Here is a 20,296-nt window from a genome sequence, read left to right as displayed (position 1 = left end):
CATCAGGCCAGCCCACCCCACCCACGACTGACCGCACCGCTGGGCCCAGCAGCACGGGTTCCGCGGACATCAGAGCCGGCCGCCCGGCAGAGGAGGGCTGCCCGGGCCGTCCCAGTGAAACAGATGCCCGTGCCTCTGCAGCCAGCGCCCACCCCCTCTCCGAGGGGCTCCGTCTGCAGGGGCCCCTTTCCTGAAGTCTGCGAAACAGCCATGACTGGGTGCCGGCACCCCGTCCTGCGGGTGGTCCAGAGACCAGTACACCTCCCCTGTGACATGGCGGCACTCCGCAGCTCTCCTCGGCAGCCTGCGGCTTTTTTGGGCTGTGGTTTATATAATTGAACGCTAACCAGAGTTCTTTGAGACACTCTGGAACTGCAAACATTTTGTCAACACCTAATCAAAAAGCAAGTGTCGTGTTCCCCGAAAGATACCCACAAGCGAAGGAGCCCGAGGCCTCTTTCCCGGGAAGCGGTGTCTCCTTGGCTGAGCCTGGGGGTGACCTGCTTGAGGTCCCTGCAAGCGGGTGGCGAGGGAGGGGGCGCCTGGAGCCAATATCAGAGCCAGGGGACACCAACAGGCCTCATTTCTTCCCGGATGCTCAGCAGTTGAGCTCCTAGGACGTTTCTCTCCTGCAGAATCCGAGCAGGGATTCCCAAACTTTCACGTGCCCAGGGATCTGCCGGGACCTTGTTAAAACACAGGCGCTGACCTGCAGGCCTGGGGCAGGGGTCGGAGACTCTGCATTTTCAACCTGCTCCCTGGTTGATGACCATGCTGCTTGTTTGGGGAACATCCCCCCACCCTCGACGGGGACCTCCGAGCGTACATGCAGCAGGGACCGCCTGCAAAGGATATGAATGAACCAGAATCTTCACGGCTGCTCTCCGGATGGGGTGGAAGGGACTGAGGACATACAAGGCGTTGGTGGCACTGAACCGGAAGATGGTCTTGCCTTTGTTCAGCACGATGAAGGTCTGTGGACAGAGAGCTGCTTTAGGTCGGGGTGGCAGTCCCCGGGCCCTCATGCAGACAGGTTTGGGGGGCAGCTGTCGGCGCAAAGCCTCAGAGCCCTGGCTCGGGGGTGGGGCGGGGAGGAGAGAGGGTCTGCGGGAGAGTGAGGGATGGGGGACGCAGCGCCTTCTGCAGGTCAGCGGACCCTTACTGGGTCGCCACAGCTGGAGCGGGATGAGGTCAAGTTTAGCAGAATGTCAACGGCGAATGGGATTTGCACTTTCAGAATTACTGTCCCAGCAAGGAGGGGCCTCTCCCAATCCTAGCCGAGCTGCTGCCACAGCCAGGACCCAGCTAATGCACCCCCTTCTCCTTCTCCCTTCTCACCCCTACCTCCCACCCCCGCCTGGCGTGGCTTTCCCCCAGGCACAGGGGAGAGAGAAGACTAAGGGGTGAGGAGTAGGGGTGAGGAAGGGCAGACCCCAGCCCAGCAGAGAGCAGCACCGCCTGGGACTCTGTCTCGCGGAGCCCGGACACACGTCAGCCCCACGTCACGCCACAGCGTCTCCCCCTGGGGGAACCGTGAGCAGCCCTGGGAAGACCCTTCCCCAAGCACCCAGCTGACACTGTCCACCCTGCACAGCGGGGCCTGAGTGTTGTGCTGTGGCTGAGCTCCATGCACTCGGAGTGGGCTTTCCGGCAGCCCTGGCAGGGAGCAGCCTACACCCCTCCCTGGCTGTCGGGCCAGCCTGGCAGAGGGGGTGCAGCTCTGGGGGCAAGCTTCACCCAGGCTGCTGCTGCTGGTGCGACAAGGTCCATTGAATCTGGGCTGGGCAGCCAAGCTGACCAGATCTACTGGGACCAAAAATGCGGTTGTGGGGCTCGAGTCACCCTGCGGGGCCGTGGCAGTGTGGCTGGGGGTCAGAAAGGAGAGACGGAAGCTTGGAGACCAGACTCACACCTGGGCCACGGTTCAAGCATTCCCAGTCCCGGGGTCAGAAGAGTGTCCCTGACTCCTTCCAGGCTGAGCTGCCCCCAGCCCCCATAAGCTCGGCCAGCCCAGCCAGGACCGCGCTCCCCACTGGGTCCCCTGCTGTGACTCCTGCTGTGACTCCTGCCTGTCCCAGCTCACTCTGACCTTACTGCCACTCTGACTCGCTGCCGGCTGTGGTCTTAACCCCAACCTAATTCCTACTTCCCGTCCTGACCAACCCTGACCTAAGCCCACCAATCCTGACTGACCCCCAATTCCAGGCTAACTCTGGCCCGAACTGTGGCCCCAGCCACTGACCTTAACCCCCGAGTCACTGGAACCCGGAGAAGCAGGACCAGGTTCAAGGTCTCCTCTCCCACCCTCGGGTGCACACAAGGCTGCTCTCCCCCAGCCACTCGAGCATTTACGCATGGCGCCAACCTGGAACCACACCCACCCTCAGCCCCCTGGTCTCCTAAACGTGCTCTGAGCACAGTCAGGTGCCCTGCAGCACAGACACACAACCCCTACACCTGTCACGGACTCCCACTGCCCTGGAACTCGGATCCCGTCCCGGCTGTGCTGCTTCCTCGGCCCTGGCACTGACCGCAGTGATGTGAGCAGCCACTGTCCTCGGCCTCGGTCCCCGGCCTTCTGGGGCAAGGCCTCCCCCAAGTTCAAACCCACCTTCCTCCAGCTGTGAGGCCTGAAGTGAGGGCAGCTGGGTTGGGGAGCAGGCCTCCGCAGGGAGCCCGGTGTGCCTGTGGCCTGGCCCGGTGCGGGGCTGGGCGGTCAGTCTTGAGAAGTGAGGCCAGAGCAGGGGACCCAGGTAGGGGACTTGATCTCCTGGACGGAAATCCATCCTGGGAGAGACCCGAACTCACCCTGCCTAGTGGACAAAAGCCACTTCTCCTCTTCTGACACTCAGGAGGGACAGAAGCACAGCTAGCCCCTCCCCACCCTCTCAGATTTCCTGCGGGCTGGCCCGGTCCCCTTGCCAGCCACAAAGCCCAGGAAGCTGCGTCCGAGGTCCCCAGTTCAGGCCACCCTGGCCCAACTGAGGGCCAGGAAGTTCTCTGAGGCGGGCTTGGGGGGCTGCCCCTTGTCCCTAGTTAGGAGAGGGGATCCCATGCTGTGCTTGGGGGCCCAAGCCCAACTCAGGATGGGACTCGGGGCCCACCTCCGTTTCACACGCACCAGACAATCCCCAAAGTAGGCACTCCGCCATGAGGCAAGGCTTTAATCGTGGCCGCCCTCTCTTTCTTTACAACGCCAACCTCTGGGGCCGCACATTTCGGGCCCTTGACTCGAACTCCAGAATAAAGGTGATTGGAATCTAGATCGCCCATGACTCACTGCCCTACAGCCCCGAGGAGCTGGCTCCAAACAGCCCCGCGTGGCGCCAAGGCCCTCTCCCCAGGCTGCATGGACACGTGGGCAGGGGGCAGGGGGCCATCACCTTCTGGGTGCTATAGAAGGGGTCCAGGTCCTCCAGGGGCTCCCCAAGGAGCTCTCGGGGTGGGTTGCCGTAGACGTCCGGCAGCTTTTTGGAGGCCTGCAGGTCCAGCTGGGGCCGGAGAGCCTCCTCCTCGGGCAGCCCGTCCCGGCTCTCCTGCGAGGCGGCCGAGCCTCGGGCCTGCTTCTCCGCCATGCGCTTCTCGATGGCCGCCAGAGACTCTCGGGTGAACCTGTGGAAGGTGCCGGTGCCCCGAGGTAACAGGAAGTCTGCCATCTTCTCATCCTGCTTCTGGGGCCCAGGCTGTCCTCAGGCTGCCTGTGGGGAGGCTGCAAGAGACAAACACGAGGCCTGACGTGGCGCCCAGGGCCAGACCCGCCCGCCGGGGAGTGGCCGTGCTGGAGGGCGGACCGAAGGGCGGGTTTGCCAAGATGCTCCCAGACCCCAGGTGTCCGAGTCCCCACAGGCACACCCGGTGGACACCGGCGCAGGGGAACCCAGAGCCCTGTAGGCTGTGGTGTGTGCACGGGGGCCCGCAGGAGGGTCCCTGCTCCCTTTCCCGTCCCAACGAGCAGGTCTGATTGCAAGCAGGCGAGAGTGACGGCGTCACCAAAGCCCCTTCACTCCGCCCCACACAGCATAAGAAGAAACACTCGCATCCGTGGATTCCTTAACAAAACACACCTTGAGACACTCTTCACGACTGTGTGACACACTGTGGACGGAGAGGGACACCCCGTGGGGCGAGGACAGGGCCCGTCACCCTTTTACCCCAGGTCCCGGGCAGGGCTGGCCCCGAGCAAACGAATGAGGAGCCGAGTGAGGAGGAACACGCAGCCGAGGGTCAAGGGCATGGGCAGGCACCCCCGTGCAAGCCCTCCTCCCACACGCGTCCCTTCTGCAGGTCACCCTGGGGCCCCATGAGGACGATCAGAGGCCTCCTGGGCCAAATCCCACACTCTGGGCTTCTTCTCCAGGCAGATCCCCCAGCCAGGGTGGTGGGGTCCCAGGGTGGGGGTCACTCTGCCTGATCTCCCATGGCACTCAGGGCCAGCCTCGGGGAGGGGCATGGACTTCACATGGGGCCTGGGTGTGCCCTGTCTGCTGCAAGAGACCCGGGCGAACCCTGGGGGCTTCTGGGGACAGCTGGAGTTGTCCTCCAGACGTCGGCACCCTGGTGGGCACAGCTGCGGAGGAGCCCTGCCCAGGGCGCCCGCAGCGAAACCCCCAGGGCGAGGCACCCCTGCAAAGGTGGGCAATGCTGAGGGTGCATCTCAGGCCTTCGCTCGCCCCCTCCTCCTCCCCAGTCTGACAAACCAGGACCAATCCCACGGGACAGCAGACCCGGAAAGACCATGACCACTGATCCACCAGGTCGCCCGGCCGGCATAAGCGCGTGACGACAAACCGGGAGAATGCGGCCCCCGGCGGCCCCCAGGGATCCAGGGCCTGGTGTGAACACGGTCTGCCCATGACACAGAGCCCGGGGAATGTGCTGCCGGCTGCCCCACCAAAACAGGATGTGGTCGGCACGGCTCCTGACGAGGACACCGCCGGGGCCGGGAAGCGGCGTCGCTAATTACATCAAACCCGGGGCTGGCCAGGCACCAGCTGGAGAGCGCAGGGCGGGCGGGCACCTGTCGGAGACCGCTGCCAGGGCAGAATCCCTTTCTGTCCACCGAGGGCCAGCTCTGCCTCGATCGTACTCCTGCAAAACCTGTCGCCAGTGACCCCTGAGAGCTGCCGCCGCCCTGCACACAGCCCTCCCGGAGCCTGGCCCCAAGCACGGCGGATTGCTACAGATTAGGCGTCTGGCCAGGGGCCAGGTATACGGCGGGCACACACAGCACGGGCAGGCCTCCAAAGGGCCCTCTGGTCCCCGGGAGGCGCAGGCCGAGGCGGGAGGTTCCAGGACCCCGGCTTTAAGAACCACCCTGCCCCTTGGCCTCTTGTTCGGTCGCGTTCAAGTAAAGTGAAAGAAACATCTTTGTGACAAAGAGCAGGTGCGGGCGTCGGTTCCCTTTTGCAAAAGCACGTCTCTGTCTACCTCCCGTCCGAGTCTGTGACACTCGTCACCAAACTCGAACGGCGATTTCTTTCCCTCGCTGGAGGAAATCTGGGTAAATTCCAACCTTCTTCCTTGTCCTTGTCCTCAGTGCCTGAATAAAGTATGCTGATCTCGTATTATTTTTATGGAAACAGTTCATGTCATTATTCTTTTTCTTTAAAAATTAAAAAAGCCAGCCTGGAACGACAGCAGCCCCTTGCAGGGCGACCCTCCCCGCCCCGAGCAATCTCCAGGCCTGTAAGTCAGGAGGCCCCCCGTTTGCTTGGAGTTAATTCCTAAAAATAGTCTGTCCGCCCCTGCCTCACGGTATCTGTCTGCGTCCACACGCCTGCCGGGTTCTGGAGACAGGCGCGAGTCATGGACCTGCCGAGGCTCCCTGGCACACACCAGCGTGTGTGTGTGTGCATGCATGTGCAAGCTTGCACCTGCATACACATCTGTTCTAGTAAAGGTGTTTTTAAAATTTGTATCGAAACCAACCATTCATGCGGATTGCTGCAGGGATCCTAAGGGTGCAGGCAGATGGATTTCCACAAACGGAACGCACCTGGGACCAGCATCCAGGTGAAGAAATGAATTGTTCCCCGTCCCTCAGACTTAGGGTCCCCTCCCATCACTATCACTAACCAGTTACCCTCCCCCGCCAAGGGTGACCCCTCTGCCGACTGCTAATAGCAGAGAACTGCTTTGCTTTGTCTGTGTAGTTTAGGGGTTCCTAACAGACCTCTCGGAGGGATGGGGAGAGAATTTGGGGGGCAAGGGCCTCTCGTTCTCATTAACCTTTCACTGAAATTCAGCATTCCCTTCCATGGGAAGGTAGGCAGCAAAACAGACGTGTTCAGCAGTAACCACAGCCTGCAGAGACTGCAGAGGGAGGTTCCCCTGTCCCACTACGGTGCAGCAGGTATCTAGAATGTCATTAACGCTCATCGATACTTCCAAACTGCAGTACTCCTCAGACCTGCTGCCAGGTCTTCTTATTTGATGCATCGATTAAGAGGCCCTGATGGCGGGGCCCTGGGTCTTAGGAAGGGTCTTGTCCCACCTGGCCCCCAGCAGAGCACCCAGACCCTCGGGGCTGAGTGGTTTCTGAAACCAGATTCCAGGTGAAGTTCCCTGCTCCCAGCAGCCAGGCAGCCTCAGGTTCCAAAGTAAACCAGCCCAGTGCGTCCTCTGTCTGTGGGCTGCGTAGGTGCCTCAATGGGCAGGACCATTTTCTCCCTTGTTCCTGTGCCTGGCCCTGGCCCTGCCCTTCCTGCAGGAGCTCAGGGCCCATGCCCTGCTGTGGCTGAGACGGGCTGAGCCCTGGCTGCAAGGTTTCCGGTGGCGCCAGGCTCATGAGGCTTGGGGTGGCCTGAGGACGCTCCAGGCTCAGGCCCAGCCACACCCCTCAGGCCGAGGAGGTCAAGTCCCCGGTTTCTGGGGAGGACCTACCTCCGGACAGGGAAGACCAGCAAGGGGACCTCTCTGACTCCAACATGCGAAGGAGCCTGGACTTGATCCCATCCAAAGGCCGCAGCTGCCCTTCCAGATACCAGCATCCCAGAACACTCCTCCCTACGCCAGGAACGGCTTCTCCATCTGCACTGGCCCTGCAGCTCCTCCCCAGGCCGGGACCGCTTCTTCCAGCTGACACCTCTCCCTGGGCCAGTCTTCCCTGTCCTGTCAGCCTCACATAAACTCTAGGGACCGCCTACTCTATCCTGTCCCAAGGCCGTCAGCTTCTGGTTAGCAGTGTGTCTCTCCGAAGTTCTGCTGGCTCCCAAGGATTAACAGAAGCAATCTTGAACTCTCCTTTGCAAACTGGTTCCTCCTGACGTCCTGTCCTCTGGCACTGGCCTCGTCCCCTCCACCCCTGCCAAACCTCGAGGCCTCCATCCCCAGGGCCGCTGCCCTGGGACAGGCCACCCTGTCGCAGCCGGGACCACGTGGATCCCACTGCCACCCTCATCTTCCCTCTTTCCTTTCACCCCCACCTGCACCCCCCACCGACCCCTGCCTCAGACACCCCCGAAACACCTCCACTGCCCTGTGTGATGGCAGTCACCTCGTGTTCTCCTCGCCGCCCCACCTCCTCCAGGACCCCTCCTCTGATTGCCCGCCCACACTGCCCTCCCTCCTCTGGGCCAGGAGGCTGCACCCTGCCCACAGCCCTTGAACCCCTCCTGGCCTCCTGCTCTCCGCTGGTTTGTCAGGCGAGTCTGGCCTCCCCAGACAGCCTGAAAGCCTCTCCTTAGGACTCGGCTGCCCCGCCACCGGCTTCCGAGTCACTGGCCTGTACGCACAGGTATACACACCAGGGCAGAGATGCCACTGGGGGAGAATATCGACTGTCTGCACCGGAAAATGGACTCCCGTGCTGTCTCCTCTTTCTGTCCTTCCCTGAAGGGAGAGTTCCCTGAACACATGGGGCACACAGCTGGTGCTCAGTCAATGCCGGTTACTACGTCCTGACACGGAGCGCGTTGGCCTGGGCGGCTGTGGGCACCGCAGAGGTGAAGCCATGCCCACTCAGGACTTTGCTAGTTTTAGCTCTAAAATCCCTGCCTCCCAAGAGACCTTCAGTCCCGGGCACACCAGGGCACCTGGCCATCCTAGGCGTGAGGAGGCACCTGACTCCAGCCCAACCCCTCCTTGCAGCCCCTTCCCCCCCACTCCCCTCCCTATCCTGAAAGCAGGTACAGGCCTGCGTCCTGGGTCACCTTTGGTATTTTGGTTGCCTTGGAATCAAAGCCTGGAGCCATGTAAATATATACAAAGCACCCTGTGGAAGTGGTTCACAGGCTTCCTAGAAAATCTCGGCCAGCTTCCTAGAAGATCTCAGCTGGCTTCCTCTGCAGCCTGCCCCTCTCCTGCCCTGCAGCCTGGGGTGACCTGGGGTGATCCAGGCCAGGGTACGGACCACCACGGGCACTCATTCACCTGTGCCCTGGCCCAGTGGCACGGCCATCCACTTCACCTTCCGGCAGAGGGTGTGGCCGTCCTTGAGGCGGGGGCTCACCCCCCGACAGGGGGTTGGCAGTACGGGGCCCCAGGAGCGCCTTCAGTTCTTCCTTGAGGAGGACACATTAAAACTAATTAACATCTTGGCTTGTGGACTCATTAATTGAATAATTTATTAAACATTTAATCGGCCTCCACTGTGTAGAGGGCACTACAGATGGCAGGGTAGAACCTTTTCTTCCCAAGGTGATGGATCCCAAATCAACAGGTAACAGCAGGGAGATGAGGCAAAGTTGCCAGCAGAGACTCTGCAGCGGCTTGTAAGGAAGTCTCCATCTGGGCTAGCTTTGAATGGCAGGGAGGAAATGCCCTGGGCCCCAGAGCCCAGCCCTGTGTCCAGCTCTGTTCCCCTCCCCGACCCCAGCCCCCTCACACAGCTCCCCGTCTGGAAGATTCCTGCTCCTCCGTGGGACAGGGAAGTGGTCAGATCCGTGGTCTGGAAGCAAGACGGCTTGTGGATCTGGTTCCTGGCCACTGACTCGCCATGCGTTCTTGGACAAGTTAATTGACGGTTCTCTACCTCAGTTTTCTCATCTGTACAATGGGGTTAATAACAGCCCTTCCTCGTTTCACAGGGCTGTTTCCAGGCATGCAGGTATTTGGGCTTGTGCGTGCCAGGCACCCAGGAATGTTCACTGAATGGCACCTGCGGTCGTGGCTGTGGTATCGTCATTATTTTTCCCCCAAGAGGTCCAGCTCGGAGAACCCTTCTTTGAAAAGCCCCCGTTGCTGCCCTCTCTGCCTGGCTGGCCCCTCCCTCCTCCATGGACCTGGCACGCCCGTGTTGCCATCCAAGCGTCATCGCTGGTTACAGTAATTTACTTCCACTTCTGCCTCTCCCTTTGGCCGTCCCTGAGCTCCCCGAGCACAACCTGGCCCAGCAGAGTTGCCTACAAGGGCCTGGGGAGTGAAGGAAGGAAGGAAGGAATGAATGAATAAGTGTCAGATTAACTTCCCCGCTGCCCAGCCACTAACCCACACTGTGACACTGGACAATGCCATCCTCCCCTTTCTGTCCCTCAGTTTCCTCAAGCAACAGCCGGGGGTGGGTCATCCCTGCAGTCTCAGGTGCTCATTATATGCCGGGGGCCGCACCAAGTGTGGGCCACCTTATTCTACTCTTTCACCAATCCTACAGAAAGAGGGGTGCTATTATCCCCGTTTTAGAAGAGCATGAGATGCTTAGAGGTCACAAGCCCTCGTCTGTCTGCAGCCAGGCCGTTGAGCCTAACCACTCACTGCACTGCCTCCCACCTCTGAGGGTACACAGAGCAGAGGAGGAAGGGTCACGCACGGCTCACCTGTGGCCCGCCCACCTGGACCACGTACGTCAGGGATCCCCATGGACCTCCTGTAAGGCTGGTCCTCCCTCTGGGCACCCTTGGCCATGCCTGCGAGTGGCCAGATGCTCCCAGGGAGACCTGGTCGGTTTCCGCCCACACCCAAAGAGTCGGCAGTTTCCCCGGCAGAAACGACTCCCCAGCAGTCTTCTCTCCAGCTCAGGCCCCGCAGAGCTGCCCTGTCCAACTGGGCGGCCACCCAGCGCATGTGGCTGGTTTGCCCTTGGAACGTGGCTAGAGACGATCCAGATGTGCGGCTGGGAATCCACACCGATTCTGAAGGCTTCGTATAACAAAGAATGTCAACTCTTTCAATAACGACGCTTAGATCTTGACTACAATGGAAACTGGTAATGTTTTTGATATACTAGATTTATTAAAGAAAGTACGCTAAAAGTAATTTCATCTGGTTCTTTTTACTTTGTAAAATATGGCTACCGAAAATTAAAAATTGCACACATGGCTGGCATTGGTAGCCTGCATTGTCTCTCTATTGGATGGCACTGCCACAGAGTTCCAGCCACCAGGCTCTCCCGAAACCCTGTACAGAACTCCACCTGCTTGGGGACTGGGTGGCCGGCTAGCCTGGGGATGGGGGGAGTAGAGAGGGGGGGGCGTGGAGGGGAAGGAGGGGCGGGATGGGTTGAAGGAGACTTGTCCTCAGCCAACTAGCAAGTGGCCACCCTGGTTTCTGGCAGTGGCTGTGGGTGGCTCCGCAGCTCAAGCCACAGGTTAGGGTAGTGGGGGGTGGGGGTCGACAGCAGGTTTCAGACCGTCCCTCCCGCCCGGGCAATTATCTGCACAGCCCTGGCTCTCTCGGGGTAAAGGCTTGGACAAAGGCTCAGTGGGGGTGCCAGCTGGTGCTGGTGGCCTGTGCATTCAGGTCTTTGCTCCCAGATCAAAGGCGTGTCCTTGTGCGGGGCCTCCGCTAACGGGCTCCCTGAAGCTCCACTTCTTTGAGGCTGCACCGACATTAACCCTGCCCAGTCCGGAGCCCCGTCCTCGTCCTTGTGGAGGGGTGCACCCTGAGGGGGCTTTCCTTCTCTAGTCCCCATTCCCCACCCACAGCAATCTGGAATCACCCCCATCCCTGCCGGAGGCAAACGCCCACCCCAGAAGCCGGGGATGCCCTCATTTACATACATTTGCATCTCATGAATTCCAACGCTCAGGCTAAAGCCCTGAGAAATTCAGCTGACTGGAAAACCGCTCCCGCTTGCTCTGCCCAAGTGGTTTCCCAGGCAGGAATGAAACGGGAGGTGGGGGTCGCTGAGACCAGACCCCCCTCCAGAGTGGAAGTTGAGGAGAGCTTGCACGGGCGGGGCGGTGGGCACCTTTGGCCTGAGCCCTGGATTCAGCCCAAGACACCTGCTTTTTCATCCCCCTCCACTTTCCACAGTAAGGACAGGGGTGGGGGGCTTCGAAGCAGCTCATCCATCTCGCCAAACTCCCCAGGTCATTCAGGGCCCCCTCCACAGGGCACGTAGCACCCCCAACTCCCCAAGCTTGAGTTTTTCTGTCACCCCCTTCACAGCTTCATGCAGTGGGGATCTGTAATGTGCTGAGTGGCACTGAGCTGTCAGTCAAGAACCACACGGCCCTGGGCCCTGGGTTTCCGGGGTGTGGACCCAGATGACCGACGGAGGTCTGCCCTGATTCACCAGACATCTGCTCCAAGAGCTTCAGTGGACGCCTGACGGTACCCAGCCCTGTGTATACACTGTGCTCGCTTCTATGAATACATACTTACGATAACGTTCAGTTTGCAGCTCGGTCACAGTAACAGATGAACGACAATGACTGGTCATAAAATAGGACTGTTACCACAACACGCCGTAATAAAGGTCATTGAACGCGGCCTCCCTCTGGCTCTGATGACCGACCTGATACGGTGGCTGCCGCTGAGGGACTAACGGGCGGGCAGCACACACAGCCCAGAGACAAGGGACCAAGGTGGGGCAGGGCAGGGTGGCTCGGGATTTCATCACACTACTCATTTTGGCGGGCGATTTAAAACTGACGAATTGCCTACTTCTGGAATTTTCCATTTAGTATTTCCGGACTGCATTTGACTGCAGGTAACGGAAACCATGGAAAGCGAAACCTCGGGTGAGAGGGACTGCAGGACTCCTCCCAGAAGTGAGAGAGCCGGCTCTGTCACCCGGGGGCACTCCCGCCCCAGACCCCGGGCCGTCCAAACCCACCCAGGACACACGAGGGGCCGGAAAGGTGCCCCACCTCGGTCCAGGAAATGCCATTCCTGGCACACAGGTGCCCACGAGCCAGCCGCCAACATCCTCAGTCTCTTTCTAGCCCGGTTTCTTCCAACTAATTTCAGCACTGATTTTTCAGCACTGATGCCATAGCAACCGGGGTGTTTATGGGGCACCTACTGTGTGCACTGAGGGGGGAGAAATACCCCCAGAGAAGCCAGAGGGGCCTACTTTCCAGGGTTTCTCTGCCCCCCAAGAGGGAGAGGAGACAACCCACCGATACACAAAGTCGGCGCCACAAGTGTTCACAGCCAAAGGTGCAGCCCTTCTCCCTTCCTGATCTTTAAACTGGGGTCTACACCATATACAAGAAAATGCACAGATTTTAGGTGTACAGGGGGGTGAGTTTTAACAATTGTATACACCTGGGTAACTACTCCCCCAGTGAAGATAGTACACATTTCCATCATCCCAGAAAGTTCCTTACAGGCCCCTTCCAATCAACTCTTCTGACTTCTATCACCATGGGTCACTTTTGCCTGTTCCAGAACCTCACATACATGCGATCGTAACATACAAACTCTCCTGCGCTCCTACTCAACACAACACCCTTGAAACTTTTACTTTGTGTTTGCTGGTGCGTGTCACCTCAGTTACCTGTGCAATGCCCTGTGAACATAATTTACCCATCTGGGGACAAGCCCTTAATTCAATCACAAAGGCGAGGGTTGGAAGGGACCCAAAGTCCAGCCATCTCTGGGCATGATCAGCCCCAGGGGATCCTTCAGGAGTTTTTTCTCTCCTTCCCTCAGACATTTCCTGAAACAGAAGCTCGGCAATTATCCATCTAATAGGCACCCAGGCCCAGCAAGTGAGTGGAGGCTTTCCCCGGGTTTCCAATTTTGCTAGCGGCTGGCTGCTGCGTGGTTTCACTGACAGTCTGGGCTGCGTCTGACCCAGCCCCGGAGGGTCCTGTGCTGATCGGGGCCTCCGTCCCTGGGCCTCCCTGCACCCCCACACGTCCCTTGGGTGGGCTTGGGGCCAGCAAGGAATGGACTCAGGGATGGGATCTTCCCTGGGAATAGGCCCACAGGCAGCAGAGGGCGGGCGCCTGGGCTCCAGGGGGGCTTGTTTGGGCCACTTCCCAGCTGTTGGCCCCGGGTCGATGAGGCTGGGGCTCTGAGGGCCATGCAGGAGGTATTGACTGAGCTGGGCTGGTCCCTCCCAGGGTCTGATTTTACCCCCCATCTTAGACGGGGGTTTGGGGCACCTCGCAGCCTGGCCCAAATGGGGGCACCGCTAATGGTGCCCAAGAACCGGTTTGGTGCCTGCAGCCACATTACTGCCCTCTGATCTGCTGTCCCTCTGCAAACTGCCTCTTGGGCCAGGTCCTTCCTCCAAACAGGCCTTCGAGGAATCGATACCCGCCAGAAAGGCATTTACTGCCCTCCCGATGCCAGGAAGAGCCTTTTGGCTGCTCAAAATCTATTCCCAGAAAGCATGGGGACTGCCTGGGCAAGACCCGGGTGGGGCCAGGCGACACAGGCCCTGGGCTTAGGGCCGCCCGCATCCCTGTGTGACCTTGAGCCTCTGGGGTGGCCAGCACTGGTCCTCTGCCTCCCGGGGCTCTAAGAGGGGATCAAAAGCCCTTGAGGTGACAACAGCGGAATCTCCAAGCGGGTGAGGGACCTTCCCTGGGACCACAAGGATGCTGTGAGAGCGGCTCCATCCTTCCACTTGGTGATCTCCCCTGTGGGGACTCAACTTTCCACTGCCTCCCTGGGAGATTTAATCAGGGGAGGAAACTGAAGAGGAGAGAGAGAGAGAAAGAAGTCTAGCATCAGAGCAGAAACATACTATCCCCATAACAGGACGGCAAACGATCCCTTTCACCTTTCCAAAGCCTGTGCATCTTCCATGGCTTGGCTCCAATCCCACCTCCTCCAGGCAGCCTCCCCTGACTGCTCTGGGCCACACTGGCCTCCCACCAGGGAGGCTGAGCTCTGGACTCCAATCCTGCATTTTCTCTGTCTTGGTCAGATTCCCTGGCCATGGGGTGAACCTGAGAGGCCCTGAGGGTCCTCAGTATCCTGTCTGCTTACTCAGAGTAGTAAGCAGCACAAGGAATGGACAAGAGGGATTGATAAACTGTCCCACTGGACTCTGGTTTCAACAACCAAAACTGAATTTTCTGCTGGGCTTGGGACACACTGGACACCCCCCACCCTACACCCGCTGCCCCAAGGAACTGAAGGTGGAGGTGGGCAGGCTGTAGGCACCCAGCTCTCCAGCCCAAGGCTATGACTCTGCAGGGACGAGGTGAGGGCGGCCCGGCAGGCAGGGGAGGTGATACCAGCTTCAAAGAATCCATGAGTCAGAGGGCTCCCATGTAATGCCGGTCTCCGTGCCTACCCCGGCAGAGCCTGGCCCTGGACTCCCTCCCCCCATCGGAGGGTCTCAGGCCCCAGAAATTGACGTGGGGTCTCTATAAATAGCACCCATTCCATATTGATCATCTTAAAAAGACACGGTATGTTCTAGGCCCACAGAGAGGAGAGTTGTATCTAAATATAGTCTCATCCCCAGGAATCGCTGCCAGCCTGCGTTGAGTGGTGTGCATGGCCGAAGGGACGGTCTGAAGGGGCAGATGACCAAGAGGGTGGGGGTGGAAAGGGAGGCGAGGGACCTCCCCAGCCCTACCCCACCTCCTCTGTTCCGGCCGCGGCCGCCAACCCCACCTCGGGAGCTCGTCCCTGCCCCAGGGCCTTTGCACGTGCAGCTCCCTCTTTTCAAGACATCCTTTCCTGGGGCCTCCTCAGAATCGATTCTCTCTTGCTACTTGGGTTGCAGTTCCGTCTCCTCCTTCAGGAAGGTCTCAAGTGAGTCCCATCTCTCCCTCACGTCATCCTGCTTGATTTCCTTCATCACACTGGTCGCTACCTAAAATTATGTTCTCTATCTATGTGTTTAGCAGCAGCCAGCCGGTCTTTCCCCAACAGCATGTAGATTCAGGAGGACAGTTATTGTATCTGAATTGTACACCTTCCAGAATCTTCCAGGGCCCAGAGTAGGTGTGGAATGCCCTACCCAGGCTCTCCCCTGCTATCCCATGCGGAACTCTGCCTCAGACCTCTCTGACTCAGGGTGGTCTGGGCTGGCAGGAGGAGGGGGCACCCAGTCCTAGGCTCACCCCAAAGCCCCAGCCACCGCTGCGCTCCCTGCCGCGTGCACAGGCTGCCCCTGGCTCCGCCCCCTCCTGTCTCTGCCGCTGTGCGTGGAGCCACAGGACTTCCACCGTGGCCCCTCTGCTCCTGGACGCCTGCTCCAGGCGATCTCGTCTCGTCCCCAGACATCCCTTTCTGGAACACTTTTCTCTCCGCAGAGCGAGATCTCCCTCCCCTTGCTGACCCCACCTCCAGCAGGAACCACGGTTCCTGCCACCAAAACCTGCCGCTCAGAGATTCAACCGGAAGAGCCGTTTCACCCCAGGCCTCCTGACCGGCCCACTGGCCCCCACGGGCACAGTTTTAACTCACAGACCTCCGGTCCCTTGCCGTGAGGAATGGGCACGTGCCCCATCAGCACTGCACACGGATGTCCTGCGTGGACACCAATGTCCTCAGGGTCCACTCCAGGCCCTTCCTACAACCCTCCCTGGACCCCACCCCTGCCAGCTCCTCTCTATCTCTCTCCTCCCTCTTAAACCATCAAACTCCTTGAAAGAGCTGTCTACACATGCTCTCTCCACGTCCTCACCTCCCGCTCACTCTTCAACCCTCTCCAAAACAGACTTCCACTCTCACCAATTCATTCATTCATTCACTCATTCATTCATGCATGCATGCATGCATGCATCCCACAATCGGTGTGTGCTGGGCACCACATTCTGTCAGTGGTAAGAGGGAAATTTCTGTCGTCAAAATCACCAGGACCTTCACTGTTGCTCAGTCTAATGGACGATTCTTTTTTTAAAATTAAACGTTCCTTTTCTTTAAGAATTTATCCATGAACTTCTCAGAATGTACCTTTTTAACTCAGCAGAAAGAGACAGGGGACTCCTCTCCTCTGGGACAGGCACCCTCCTTGCCTCCATGACACCTCCACTCTGGCTCTCTTCCCACCTCGCTGACCGCTCCTGCCCAGCCTCCTGGCGGACTCCTCCTGCCACTGGGGTCACCTAGGTGCTTTCAAAACTGCTGCTGCCCAAGCCTCGCCTGAATCAAATGAATTAGAATCTCTGGGGTGAAGCCTAGGCATAGGTTTGTTTTGTTTTGTTTTGTTTTGTTTTTTTAAAGCTTTCCAAGTGATGCTAATGTCACCAGGATTGAGAGCCACTGACCAGCACTCTTGCTGGACAACCTCACTCAGTACCGTGGTTCCAATGACCGGTGTCTGCGGATGATCCCAAGTTCCCACCCCCTGCTCAGGTCTCCTTCCTGAAGGGTGGGCCCTCCCCTCCAGCTGACGCTGGACGTTGGCACCCCTCCCTGGAAGCGCTCCGGAGTCAAATCAGAACCCTTCCCCGTCGTTCTTCATCAAGGTTGCCAACCCAGACCTCACCTGCCCATTGTCCCTGTCCCAGTGTGGCAGGGTGGCAAAGAACCTCACTTAATGAGCATCTTAAGTCAGGGACAGGAGAGGGGCATGTCCCTTAGCAGAGAAGGCAGCTGAAACACCACTTACTTGGCGTAACCTGCCTGTCCCTCTCCTGCCACTGTAAGACTTTTGACGGCACCTCTGGTCTGCACTGGGGAGGGGGCAGAGCACACAGCAGACATATCGACACCTGGGCTCCAACTCAAGTCCTGCTCCTTAGCGAGGTTTGACGGTGAGCAAGTTACTTAAGCTTTCTGGGCTTTCGGTTTCATCAACCTGCAAAGTGGTCATTATTATGGTCCCTACCTCCAGGGTTGATGCAAAGATTCAGTGAGAGGAGCCTTACAAAGTGCTTAGTGCTCCGCCTGGCTGGCAGGCAGCGCTCAGTGAAAGTTAGCTATTTTTAGTACCATTACTGAGGATAAATTCCCAATTCCTGAGCAGAGCTCACCAACGCCCCTGGGAGTGTGATCTTGGCTGTAGCTGCTGTTCTCCTCCTCCCTTCCCCCAACTCACACCATGGGACCTAACGAGTCATGGAAGTAACAATTGTGCTGTTTCACATCTCTGGATACTGCTGGCACATGCTAGGCCTGATGACTAGACTGTCCCTTCTTCTCCTGGAAAACTCCTATTCATCCTTCAAAACCTAGATGAAAGGTTGTATTTGTTAGATAGATGCCCTTGACTCTCTAGGCCAAAAGTAACCACTCCTCTTTTGAATGGGCCAAGGGGACACGCTTTAATCACGGCACACTTTCACAGTGACCTTCCCAAAGGTCAGCAGGAATTAGCCTCCTGTGAACAAAACAACAGAACAGAGTGCCGCTGACCCCGTCCCAGGCTGCCCCCAGGACTCCCTCCTCCTTGGATTGCCTGGGACACCGGTCTCTCCCACTCCCTTACTCCCAGCTGTCTCTGGTGCTTCTGACCACTCCTCTGAGCTCGAGCTTCATGCTAAGACAGTCGATGCCGTCATTTTTCCAGGGGACTTGCGATCACCACCCAGAGACCAGGCCAAGCCCCCGAGAGGCGCAGCAGCTGCCCACGCCACAGCTGGGGCCGGCTCCCCTTCTGCTCAGGTCCTCCTCGGTCAGTCCTAGGTCAGCTTAGCCCTGGGACGCAGATCTCAAGGAATCTTCACCCTAAGTGGTGCCCCGGATCCACTGACTCTTAGGTGACCTTGTGTAAGTCTTTGACAAGCCCCCAGCCTCAAGTTCCCCTGTACAATGTAGTGGCCATGACAGAGTAAGATTAAACATTCAGTGAAGCTTGTTTCAGCACGGAGCTGGAAATCCTAGCATGAAATCCGTGTTCCACACTCTGGCCCTCGGCTCCCCGCGCTCCTGTGACTGCAGCTTCACTTGAGCTGTTGGCCCGTGCCACCCTCATTCCACCTTCCAGTTCCACCCCTGCGCACCCACCCACTTCTAACCGGAAGGAGGTGAGGACAAGGGGATGGCATTGAAGGCAGCAGCAAGGGCCTGGGACACGGTGGTTCCAGCCTCGCTTCTCAAGGTCCCTCTGGATGGTAAATGGGATGGTGGGAATCCTGGAGAGGGCTGAGGCGCTGTGGCATGGTAGGGTCATACAACGCGCCCGTCTTTGTGGTGCTGTCCCGGCTGGAGGGTCTCAGCAGGAAGCACGGAGACAGCTGGGGGAAGGGAATGCCAGCCCAGGACCCCAAGAGGAGAGGGTTGATCCCACCACCCCAGGCTGGTCTCAAGGCACTAAGGAGAGAAGATCGGCTCCTGCCGCAACCTCGGCTATGGCTTCCTGACCGGGCTCTGCGCGGCCCTCAAACAGGTGTTCCAACGCAGGCGGGCCTAGGGCCAGGGCCTCGTCCCCAGCACTCCCCCACCACCACCACTCCGTACCTCCAGCTCCCACAAGGCAAGGCACCTCCATTTCCTCCTAAGGCGCCACCAAAGACGATCAAATAAACACAGAGGACAAGAGCCGCCTCCCGTCAGGGCACGTGGATCGCCCGGGTCAGAGCCGGGAGGGCAGAGAGCTGCGCCCCAGTCCCAGCGCACAGAGATCTCCCCTGGTGAGAGCACACGCAGATCTCTCCGCCTTCAGGGCGCACGGAGACCGTATGCCGCCCCATTAGGGCGTCAGAGGGCGCAGAGATCTCTTAGTGGTGGGAGCGTGCGGAGATAGAACACACACACACACACAGATCTCTCTCCCCACTCAGGACGCACAGAGACCTGTCCCTGGTCAGGACGGGCAGAGATCTCGTTCCAGAGAGGGCTCCCCGGGCAGACGGCTCCGCACGGCCCAGGGAAAGGGGGTGTTTGGCCCCCTCCCCCATTCCCAGCCCCGCTCGGTCAGCTCCCCCGCTCTCTGGAACCACACTCATTGCGCGCCTAGTCGCCGCTCTGACCTTGGGGTCTCCGGCCTCGGGAATCCGGGTCCCAATCCCAGACCTTCCCCGAGGCTGCGCCGGGGTCGGCGGGGAAGCCGGGGCCGCGGCTCCCCCTCCCCCGGCCCTCGACAGCGCACTGGGAAACCCGGAAGGAAAGGGAAGGGGAGGGGGCGCGTGGCTATTAGAGATGCCCTCCCCCGGGGATCCCCTCCAGCCCCAATGAGCTTCGCCCCTCCTTCTCCCCTGCCCACCCTTAGGGGCAGTGATGGGGGAGGGAGCTGCCGGGCGGACCCGGGTCAGGGAAGGGAGAGCGGAGGGGCTGGAAGCTCCGACCCTCGGGGAGGAAAGTTGGGCGGCGGCGGCGGAGGGTGCTCGGGCCGGGCCGGGCTGCCGGGCTCAGGGACGCTCGCTCACCTGCTGGAGCCCCAGGCGGGGCCCCGGGATGGGTGGCTGCTGCTCGGCGCGGACTCTGCTCGGCGCGAGGCTCGAGGCACTGGGCGCAGGCTCAGCGGCCCCGGGGTCGCGATCCCTGCATCCCACGGGCGCCACGGCCGTCTCGGCTCCGCCGCTAGTCTCGGGCTCCGGGACTCCGCGGGCGGCGCGGGCTCGGACTGGGGGCGGGGTCGGGGGCGGGCCCCGCCTGGGCTCGGCCTGGGGCTTGGGGCCCCGGGCTGGCTCCGCCCCAGAGCGACGCGCCCGGGGCTCCGCACGTGGCGCTCCGCCCGCTCAGAGGGAGAACACCTCGGCTCCCGCCGGGGCGTACACCCCCACACTGACCTGGGGGCGCCCCGCCACAAACAGCCGCCCACGCGACACGGACAGACACCCGCGGACACCGGCACACGGTGGTATACAGCCACACCGACTTGGGGATGCTTCGACACAGAGAGCCACCCACGCGGACGCCGACAAACATTGGCCAGAGTACACACACATATCCTCACTGGCTTGGGGACCCCACACCAGATACCCTCCCCCGTGGACACGGACACGCACTAGCACCCTGACACGCACAGACCACGGTGCCGAGACAAACATACCCGACATGGCACACCCGCACACGGACACAGACACACATTAACACACAAACACCCACAGGGACACACAGGCAGACACATCACTGACACACACTGTCACCGAGGCAGACACTCTCACAAACTCAGTGACACCCGCATGACTCAGAGACACACATCCACTGACACACTGACACAGACACGCACACTCACATAGAACACACAGACACGCACACTCACATAGACACTCTCATAGAGCGTGCGTCTGTGATGCTCCTAGAGACACACGCACAGGCGGGACGCAAGTCTGCA

General features: G+C 59.7%; 1 protein-coding gene across 2 annotated transcripts in view; it reads right to left on the bottom strand.

The window, feature by feature from the left end:
• The window catches only part of SCN5A (sodium voltage-gated channel alpha subunit 5), a 93,031-nt gene extending 73,505 nt beyond the window's left edge, over window positions 1-19,526 (bottom strand). For both annotated transcript variants that reach the window (XM_045856774.1, XM_045856775.1), the window contains exons 1-3: window positions 19,386-19,526; window positions 3,384-3,709; window positions 856-974 (exon numbers count right to left, since the gene is read on the bottom strand). In XM_045856774.1, coding sequence (XP_045712730.1) covers window positions 856-974; window positions 3,384-3,656 — 392 coding nt within the window. In that variant the 5' untranslated portion in view covers window positions 3,657-3,709; window positions 19,386-19,526. The remainder of the gene's footprint in view (window positions 1-855; window positions 975-3,383; window positions 3,710-19,385) is intronic.
• Between the last annotated feature and the right edge of the window lie 770 nt (window positions 19,527-20,296).

Source organism: Phyllostomus hastatus, unplaced genomic scaffold, assembly GCF_019186645.2.
Source record: "Phyllostomus hastatus isolate PE091 unplaced genomic scaffold, TTU_PhHast_1.1 phas_scaffold_129, whole genome shotgun sequence".
Lineage (NCBI taxonomy): Eukaryota > Metazoa > Chordata > Mammalia > Chiroptera > Phyllostomidae > Phyllostomus > Phyllostomus hastatus.
The sequence above is the reverse complement of the archived record's forward strand: the minus strand, read 5'-3'. Positions and strand labels throughout refer to the sequence as shown.